Raw genomic sequence first — 9960 nt, 5'->3', positions numbered from 1 at the left:
TGCCTTTTACTTCATTTATATACACACACACACACACACACACACACACACAGTATATATTATAAGAATAATAATTGCATTGTAGAATCAACTTTAAGTCACTGCTTTTAATCGTATTATTAAAGAAACGTAAAAATGAACTAATGTCAGTGAATGGATTTTTGCAGACACCTATTTTTTTTTGTTGTTGTTGTCCTTGTTGAAAAAGAATAAGTTCAGCAGCCGACACAAACATACGAAACAAAAAAAATGTCACACGATTAACAAGCTCATGTAGCTTGCAAAATAAAAATGCTCAGAAATTTAGATGCAGCACAACAAACAATAACGAGGATGAATGAGTCAAGTACTTGGAAAAACTCTTATTTTGATCTCTCTCCGTTTTTGTTTTGAGGCGTGAAATATAAAGTGTGGGACACATTCGGATGCAGAGAGCTCCTTTCTGCACACCGGCAGCCTCTCGAGCTCAGCCCTTTTTTTTTTCTTTCTTTCCTCCTTCTCTGGTGCTTTTTAAAGCATCCCAGAGTCAAAAGGTTTCACCGACACACCACTGACAGCAGAGTGCGCAGAGCATTAACATGAGGAGACTGGCGGTTGCGACTTTGTTTCAGGTGCCGGATAAAGATCGGGTTGTTAAAAGCAAAGACGCTGGCAATGTGAACGGGTGAGGAAAACAGGTTCCTGCGGGAGCAACATTTGGCTGACAGTGAACCCTCGTTACACTAAAGCTGAGCTGGTTTAGCCTTTTGTAAAAGAAACATTTGCTTCAAAAGCTGAATTCCTTCTCTCACATAAACACGCTGTTATTCATCTCTGACTTACAAATGAAACAGGAATGTGTGTTTGTTTATTCGTATTTCTAACATATCTGTGAGGTGAATTCGGTGAACCCTTCTCACGGCATCATTTGTAAACACTTCCCAACAAAATATGGCCTTGAAGATAACTTGCAACCCTGAAGGTGCATTTCATTTTGAACCTCACAGATATGCAATATTGGCTCATTTTCCCAGATAAACAAATACCAAGACATAATATTCCTGTTTCATTTGTTTGCGTTCTTTTAGCCTACTTTCAGGACTTTCAGGTTCTGAGTAATATCTACGCAGAAATGTAAACATACGTATCAAAGCTCTTGTGCACAACGATAACTTTCGTGAACTCACTGTATATATTCTGCGGTGTATGCGGACAGTAATTTATTTTCTAGCTATGCGGCGTTATTGTTGGCTTGACAGTTTAGATTCCAATGACGGCACAGACAACACGGAGGGATACTTTTCGTGAAAGTGGTTACACAAAATCCAAATTCAATGCCTTTTAGTGAGATGCTCCCGCTATTTGTGCTTTTACCAGCCTCCTTCTGTTCAGAGCTGAAGCTGTAAGGCCACGTTGCTAATCATTCTAGACGAGCGCCAGATACCCTCTCTGTTTAATTTAATCTTAAACCTCCAGCCGTTCTAGCAGGGCAAGAAGTAGGCCTTCTGATTGGCCAAAAAAAATCAGAGGGCTCCTACTCTTAGTCAAGTCTCTACTTCCTGGTTACTGTTGCTAGGCCAGGCAAACAATATCAATGTGGGGTCCATTCACATAAAAAAAAAAACACTGTAAACCCCTAATAATAGTTGGGGTGGAGGTGCGACAGCTAAGGTTAGTAACCGTTTCACCAGATTTCAGTTTTTATGTGTAAGTATTTCATCTACTGCACATTTTTTGCTTTTTTAAGAAAAACTATTTACGAGTTTTCAGGGTTTTCCCGTGGCAACAGGCTCCCACAAGGATGTTGTTTGCGTAACTTAGCAACAGCAACAAACAGTAGGAGCCCTCTGGTTGGTGGGTAAATGAAGAGTCAGCCAGGCAAAAGTTTAAAACTTGCACCAAAAGCGACCATCTTTTAAACATCTGTGGTTAATTGTTCGTCATCAGGTAGCCCACAACCACCTCCACATATTGCATTATTTATCCTCTCCTATCGTTAACCTGAGAGACCCGTGGGGCTACGTGCAACTCCTTCACACGTAAAATCCGACCTGCATGCAACCTAAAAAAAAATGTCCGACTTTCCATCTGTTCTGTTAAACTGACGTCTAGATACATGAATCCAGACAACTGCAAACGCAGCGTTCTTCTTCTACGTGTTGAGATCAACAGGTGCAGCCTGCTCCTCGACCGTTACTATACGTCGCATAAATGGAAGCGTTACGAGTCAAGACATTTGTCAAAGACATTTGTCCCCATTTGATTCTATTCCACACCTTTTTGGAAATTCTGAATCACTGACATGTTTTGTTTCTTTAACAATTATTAAAATTAAATAATCCACCTACAAAACAACCGCCTTCGCTTTGCAGTAGTTCCTGTATTCTGCACCTGCAAATCAAACAGAATCACAACTGACTTCGCAATACAGACTGCAGTACTGTACACATCGACTAAAACGTATAGTATCACACAGGATACGAAGACATTGATCTGTCTCGGTTGTGCTCGTCTCCTGTCATGATTTTTCTGACAATCCCCCGGCTTCAGACACTGGATTCGGTGCCCATCTGATTTATGTCCAGAGACTTTAGGGGTTTAGTATTCTTTGTGTTGTCTGGATTCAGTGCGCTAGCCTGGAATAAACTCGCATCTGTGAAACAATGATTATGGCACAACACATGCATTTAGCTCGCAGTAGTCAAGCAGGAAGCCAACTTGCCAGAGGCCAACCACAGTATCATACCAACAGCAGCATTGAGAAACGTTCGTCATTAGCACAATGTTGTATCTTGCAGGCTCTCCATCGACCGTCCTGTTTGTTCCTGATCTGCATTCGTGTTTTTCAAGCCTGGTCTGCTTCTTAAAAATAGTTCCTAAATGAGACGATGGAGATGGAAGAAAAGCAGGGGGCCACTCGGGCGTCCCCTAGGAGGTCTCCATCATACGCATGTCGTCTGTTTCTGTAGTGTCCTCTTTTGTCCACCACCCCGTGCTTGTCCAAAGTCCTGCATCTAAACACCGCTTCACAGGATACTCTGCCACCTGGTGGAGGAAAGTGAAGACAGAGGTGAGAGGTGTATCGAAAGATAATCACAGGTTACGAATGTCCTGCACAAATAGAAATTAAAAGAAGGTTCAAATGCAAGTTAAAAAGACTGAGGGATTAAGCAAATGCCAGCTCTGGATCTGCACTAAACCTTTCTTTTTTTTGGCAATTTACGTATCCTGCAATCCCTCCTCAGACGCTGACTGGGGTCAAAAAGAGGTGGATTGAGACCATATGAGAAGGAAAACACCAAAAGCAGAAGCAGCTTCAGTTTCAACAGGCGCGATCCTTCCCTTGGAGGGGAGGAGTTTATTCCCTCCGAGTAGAGTTCTGGCAGAGATACAAGCTGTGGGGCTACTAGAGGGGAGGAAGCCCCATTCTCTCTACTTACAAAGGCCTTTCAAACCACAACGATCAAGTTTACTAGGAAGCCTGTGCTATTTGGCAACTTTCACACATGAATTAACCTGAATGTTGAAATAACTACTCTCGAAATAGAAATCTTTCATTTCTGTTATACACTAGTCTACAGTATCATATACAATTAAGCCTTTTAAATTTATATGGAGGCAGCCAGCCTGGAGCTCTGTGACCACATCATGACACATTTGTTACGTGGCTTCAGCATGTTTTATTTTTTTCCCCTCCAGAAGCCCCACCTAGACAGGATGCAGAAAATTTCTATTTCGCAATATGTGGTTGATTTATTTTAAATGCATTAAATAAAATCTTGACACGAAATATTTTTTTTCTAGAAATTCAGTAAAATTATTTAAAGTGCTTTTGTTTTTGTCAAAATAAGTAAAACAAATGCGTTAATTCATTAAATATCCTTATGGCCTATCCTGTGGCTAATACCACCCCCACAGTGAAGCATGGTGGTGCCAGCATCATGCCATGGTGCAAGGACAGGGAGACTGATTGGATGTGAGGGGACGATGAATTCAGCTGAACACAAGGAGGTACTTGGGGGAAAAAAATTGTTTCAAAGTCTGCCGACTTCAGATTGAGAAAACAGTTCTCCTTTGCCAACATAAAGCTGGGGTTGCTTTGGGACAAGTTTGTGGCCGTCACTGACTGCCCCAATCAAAACCAAGACTTAAACTCCACAGAGTATTATGGAAAGACCTCAAGATGGAGATCCACAGATCTGTCAGGAAAGATGAAGTAAAGTTCCCGAACCCAGGTAAGTACCCAAGAATACACACATCTGTAAATGCTGAATTGAATACTTTTATTAATAGCAGATTTAAATGTTTGATTTGAGTTAAAATTACTAAGACTTCTTTCCACTTTGTCATGGGTTAGTGAGATAAGAAGAGACACTGATGGGAGGGGTAATGAAATCATTTGCACTTGGAAAAGTGTTTGTAAATCTATGCATCTTGACTAAAAAAAAAAAATAATAATAATAATATCTGTTGCATAAATTATGTGCACTTTCAAATGTACATTCTCCTATTTCAACCAAACCAACGTGAGTGAGTCATTTCCATGTGTGTCAGCATGATGGAGGACCAACAGAAAACAGCTCTATACTGCCACCACACAGCTACGCAGGGTAAACGCACTTAGAAAAATTTAGAGAAATACTCACTGGTGGTAAAGAGTCTAGTGCTTCTTTGGGGTCGAGTCTGCAGTTTGTGCCAGTATTCTGCTGTTCCATGTTGGATGTGTCAGCCCTACATTTGAGTGTGTACTCTTTAACTCTCTGTTTGAAGGCCTCAAGTTCTGTATGGAAGACCTCTAAGTAGACGTCCTGTCCTTCCTGCAAAGCAACAAAATCAGTAGTATCAGGAAAACACAGCGCAGGATCGATTAAAGAGAACAACTGTTTGAATGGAGATGGAGAAATTATAGACAGGTGTAAAGTTCTATATTCACTAACCACAACAGAAAAACCTTTAGAAATCAAATTTATGAGCCCTCGCCACACTCCATCAGGTGTGTGTCTTACTTTGGCTTTGTGGAAGAACTCTCTGAAGCAGCCACGAGGATCCTGTTGAGAGTTGGACGCCATCTCCAGGATGAACTGCATAACTACAGCTTGGTGTGCCACCTGCTCCATGAGAGCTTCTTTCTACGGGACACGAAACGAAAAGCTGGTTCAGACCATCTGGTTGTGTCAGCAGGAAGGCTCTTCTAACAATACTCACTTCAATTCACTCAAATATCATCACTGAATTTCCAATACTTGACACCTAAGCAATATGCACCATTATTCAGTTTATTTACAGCTATTGAGGACCATGAACCTTCTGCGACACCTGACCTTAGAGAAACAAGTGAGTCCTGACAACAGAATATTAAATTTATTGCGTAAAAGTTTTTTTTTATTATTATTATTTTTTTTTTAAATATAGTGCAACTCCGTATGATAATTTATTATGACCCAGATATGGGGTGAACAAAGCAGTTGAGGCCATTTCTTTATTTGGAAGTGAAATTCGTTCACCTTACACCAAGGGGAATATGAGCTACTGCTAAACATGCATGCAAGACATGCAAATCTGAGAATGGGAATAAAAAAAAATGCATGTATTTTTAGAGTTTTTTGGACAAATTCGGCTCCACAGAGGCCTTCACTCAGCTACACATGCTGCACGTCAGTAGTTTCAGTTTCGAGGCGACGCTGTTGATTGTAATAATGAGGTAAAAAACAACAAGTGGCACATTACCCCTTCCTGCTGTAGTCTCGTGCACCACAGAATTAAGTAGTTCGCCGTTTCCTGGCAGATGAGATGAGGCATGTCAGCAAGGAATCGCTGACTGTCGTCCCATCTCCGCAACATACCTGACAAACAAAAACGAAACAAGATTTTTTCCATCAAGACTAGTGAATGACTTTGCATTACTGCAGTTATTTAATAAAAACAGAGGGTGAAACACCCGACGAGAATACTGGTAATAATAATGGATGAAATTATATAAAATATGACAAGACAGATGCACAAAATTAGCATATACACAACATGACATGGGGAATGATGCACTGTTAGACACTTAAATCGTTATGGATATAAGGTCATGAGGTCATAGGGGGTGTGTGACTCTTCCAATTAGCTCATCAACTGTTTTCATTATACTTTAAAACTACCCAGCACTTGAAATGTGCAATCCGCGTTTAAAGACTGATTTCTTATTTATAGACGTTTGCTGCCACCAACACAATAAAACAACTTTGTAGAAACGAAACTTAATAGACAAGTGAAAGTGTCAGTGTAAATGAAGGTAGATTAAATAAAAAAACAGACCTCTCCACTCTCCCACTAACTACAACTGACATAAGCCAGGGATGTGATGCCAGATAGAGGCTGGCTTGTCTTTTTTGATCACAGCTGATGAAGAGATAAAGTTCACACACGAAAGCTAAAATAATGCGTCTTCCAGAGATGCGGGAGGAGCATCCTGCCTAAACCTGCGACAATCACTAAGAAACAAGTGTAACTACTAAAAAATGTGACATTTAATTTAACTTAGATTAAAACATGTTTTTTTTTCCCCCTCATTAATCTGAGGGTGATACCATTCTTACTAGACTTACCAAAATGCCTGAGCTCTTGTTCATACTTTTGGAGGAACGTTTCACACTTGTCCTGATCAGTTTCTACAGACTGATTGTCGACATTGATGATACTCTGGAAGAAAGAGAAAGAGACACTGTTTAAGTGAGTTAATGATTTTATGACTATCTGGTCAGTGTTGGAGCATAAAGTCGGACCACTAAAGGACAACACTGCCTCTTAGAACGTGTATCTCTTGAAATATTCTGCTCATAACATATGGTGCGTTTGCTCAGACTTACTTTATCAAAAACGTCCCAACTCCCGACGGCTCCAAGCACCGGACTGCGGCTGGGTCCCTGACCTCCTAGCATGCTCTCCTTCCGACGCCACTCCTCCTCGGTGTGCGTGAGCTCCGTGGGGCAGACCCGAGTCCGAGCGCGCTCCTGCTCCAGCGACTCGGAGCTGTGGACCCCTAACGAACACAGCTGGTCCTGCGCCTCGGCTAGTCTCCAGCTGGACACGATGGAGGCCTTCACGCAGCGCTGCTGGCTCTGGCACAGTGACGCCATGGGACAGTCACAGAGGGGCGGTGGAGGGGGCTGGTGTGAGGCAAATGGGAAGGAAAAGCGGGTGACTGCAGTGTAATTATCAGCTCATGCGTTGTCTCAAAAATAATCCTGCGGAGCATCTTGTGCCACGTTTTAAATTTTAATTACGCAAAAGTCATTGAAACCACACCATCAAGAGAGTCCTTGGTGTTCTGTATGACCTGAACATATCTGAAACAGCTGACCCCAACAAACTGCTGGATCACAAGCTAAATGTAGCTTTAGAGCTGCCATGACCACAAACATGATGCATTTGCTACAGGGCAAGGAGGGAAGGCTAAAAATAAACTAATTCATGTTTCCATTTAGTCTATGATTACATGGCTACCCAAACAGGGCAAATGCCTCTCCCATTAAAGACCAGCCATCACAGGCAGCCAGCTGTCAGTGTGGGGGAACATGGAGGACCACGGGGGACCTGGGGGACATAGGGGACGTGACTTGCTGCCTGTTGTGGCCTACGATCCCAGCGAAGATGTGCGTGGACCCTCCGTCCTGCGCTGATTTCAGCAGTGTCCCGAACAAGTTGACGCCACCGCAAGTTCTCTGGTTACCTTAGAGACGACGCGGAGTGGCGCTGGCTCAATTGCGCAATTCCGGGTTTGCATCGGGTTAGCATCGACTCTGGCATGCAGCCTGGACTCCGATGCCCTCCTCCAAGCTAGCCGACAAGATGATGGCACTATTTTGACTGTGGGAAACTGCGCCACTGAATAAAGCCACTGTTTAGAAACGTACGCCGCCCCATACGTTACTAACTGGGTGTAACTTGGACTCAACGATCTCCAGACATGCTCAGCTAGTTATTTTTAATACGGTTAAGTTTACCCCTGTGGTGCTCGAGGTAGACGTCTTCCGCAAATAACCCAACCACTTGGCCTAAGTTAATTACCTGTCTTTGAGGATAAACACCGGTGAAGCCCCTGGCCTCTGAAGCCGGGTCTCTAGTGGACTCTTCCTCGGGGTGAAGTGAAGCTCCGTTGCCCAGCCACTCCATGACTGCTAAGTGCCACTAGCTGAAGCTAGCCGTGTTGTGAGGAGCCAGAAAGAGTGTCGCTCTCTCTGTGTATGTGCAGCACTCCGCCAGAGCTGTGTATTACTATACTGTCTAAAGTCTGAAAAGCCCACCGAGCAGTACGGGGGTGGGGGTGTACGGTGCCAGGAGGGGACAGCTGCACCTATAGCTCACAACGTTGTTTACAAATGACAACAACTACACTCTGCCTGGCTGCGTGCTTTTAAGACGTGACGCGCAAGGCCACGTGGTACACGACTCTGCCCACGTGACCCATGACGTACCACGGTTGTTACGCATCTTTTTCGACTCCGTTCTACCCTCTTCCAGTAAATTCCTAACATTAACAAAGCGTGGTAAAAAATTATAAAGAAAAAAAAATACCATATAACTAAACGATGCAATACAATATATTATATCCATTTGCTGCTAATACTTCCTCTTCTCAAAATCGTGCAATATCATAACATCCCTGTCTCCCTCTCAGGTGGTACCTGTGTCATCCTCAAGCTGGGAGTTTGAGGGTCCTGTGCAGTATCTTAGCTGTTCTTACGACTGCGCTCGCCTTAATCTTCCACACCCGTACCAGCTGCTCCTTCCACCCTTGATACTTCCCAATCTTTTCCTGTACCTTCTTTCTGATGTTGGCGTCAGCTGTTATCGCCACATCTTTCACCACCACCTTCTTCTGCTCTTTGTTCATCACCACTATGTCTGCTTGCTTAGCCAGGGCCTGTTCGTACACCTTTCTAGCCACTTTATTAGGTACACCTTGCTAGTAAAAGGTTGGACCCCCGTTTGTCTTCAGAACTGCCTCAGATCTTCGTGGCTTCCTTTCAACAAGGTGTTGGAAACATTCCTCAGAGATTTTGTTCCATATGGACACGATAGCATCACACAGTTGCTGCAGATTTGTCTGTTGCACATCTATGATGCCAATCTCCCACGTTCATGTTCAAGAAACCAGTTTGAGATGATATGATCTTTGTGACATGGTGCATTATCTTGCTAATGGGATGGACATGGTCAGCAACAATACTCAGTAGGCTGTGGCATTTAAACGATGCTCAGTTTGTACTAAGGAGCCCAAAATGTGTCAAGAAAATATCCCCCACACCATTACACCACCACCACCAACCTGAACTGTTGATCCAAGGCAGGATGGATCCATGCTTTCATGCTGTCCTCTCATCCAAATGTCACAGCTGAAATCGGGACTTGTCAGACCAGGCAACGTTTTTCCTATCTTCTATTGTCCACTTTCAGTGACCCTGTGTGAACAGTAGTCTCAGTTTCCTGTTCTTAGCTGACAGGAATGGTACCTGGTGTGGTCTTCTACTGCTGTAGCCCATCTTCTCCAAGGTTTGTTGTGTTGTGCGTTCAGAGATGGTATTCTGCATTCCTTGGTTGTAATGACTGGTTATTTGAGTAAGTGTTGTCTTTCTATCATCTCCAACCAGTCTCTCCATTCTCCTTCGACCTCTCACATCAACAAGGTATGTTCATCCACACAACTGCCGCTCACTGGATATGTTTTTTCACCTCTTCATGCCTAAATGTATTGCATCGCAGCCATATGTTTGGCTGATGTTAACAAGCAATTGAACAAGTGTACCTAATAAAGTGGCCATTGAGTGTATATTTCTTGGATCATTAATGTTTGAATAGTTGCTTATTGATTCCTGCAGTGATTATTGTTAATAACTGTGTCATACTTTTTTTATTATTATTATTATTGTGTCTCCTATTTGTGGCACAAAGTTGTCCAAGTCCAATTTCCATTTATATGGATATTTATAAAGA

The 9960-nt window shown here is 42.8% G+C and overlaps 1 protein-coding gene across 1 annotated transcript; it reads right to left on the bottom strand.

The window, feature by feature from the left end:
• Positions 1 to 87: 87 nt before the first annotated feature.
• cdc37l1 (cell division cycle 37-like 1) lies at positions 88 to 8401 on the bottom strand. The gene is made up of 7 exons (XM_047569626.1): positions 8035 to 8401; positions 6834 to 7133; positions 6573 to 6666; positions 5707 to 5822; positions 4986 to 5108; positions 4626 to 4796; positions 88 to 3024 (listed from the first exon to the last, which is right to left on the bottom strand). Exons 1-7 carry the CDS (start codon positions 8137 to 8139, stop codon positions 2908 to 2910), a joined length of 1026 nt encoding a protein of 341 aa, XP_047425582.1. The 5' UTR covers positions 8140 to 8401; the 3' UTR covers positions 88 to 2907.
• Positions 8402 to 9960: the final 1559 nt, after the last annotated feature.

The sequence above is a fragment of the Mugil cephalus genome, chromosome 19 (assembly GCF_022458985.1).
Source record: "Mugil cephalus isolate CIBA_MC_2020 chromosome 19, CIBA_Mcephalus_1.1, whole genome shotgun sequence".
In the NCBI taxonomy this organism is placed as follows: Eukaryota; Metazoa; Chordata; class Actinopteri; order Mugiliformes; family Mugilidae; genus Mugil; species Mugil cephalus.
The sequence above is the reverse complement of the archived record's forward strand: the minus strand, read 5'-3'. Positions and strand labels throughout refer to the sequence as shown.

Bases quoted from the DNA above. Each gene is read 5' to 3' on its own strand.
- cdc37l1 (XM_047569626.1), bottom strand. From the start codon at position 8,139: ATGGAGTGGCTGGGCAACGGAGCTTCACTTCACCCCGAGGAAGAGTCC. The intron at 7,134-8,034 runs GTAATTAACTTA...GCCTCACACCAG, and splicing joins GTGTTTATCCTCAAAGACAG to CCCCCTCCACCGCCCCTCTG. The intron at 5,823-6,572 runs GTAAGTCTAGTA...TTTGTTTGTCAG, and splicing joins ACAAGAGCTCAGGCATTTTG to GTATGTTGCGGAGATGGGAC.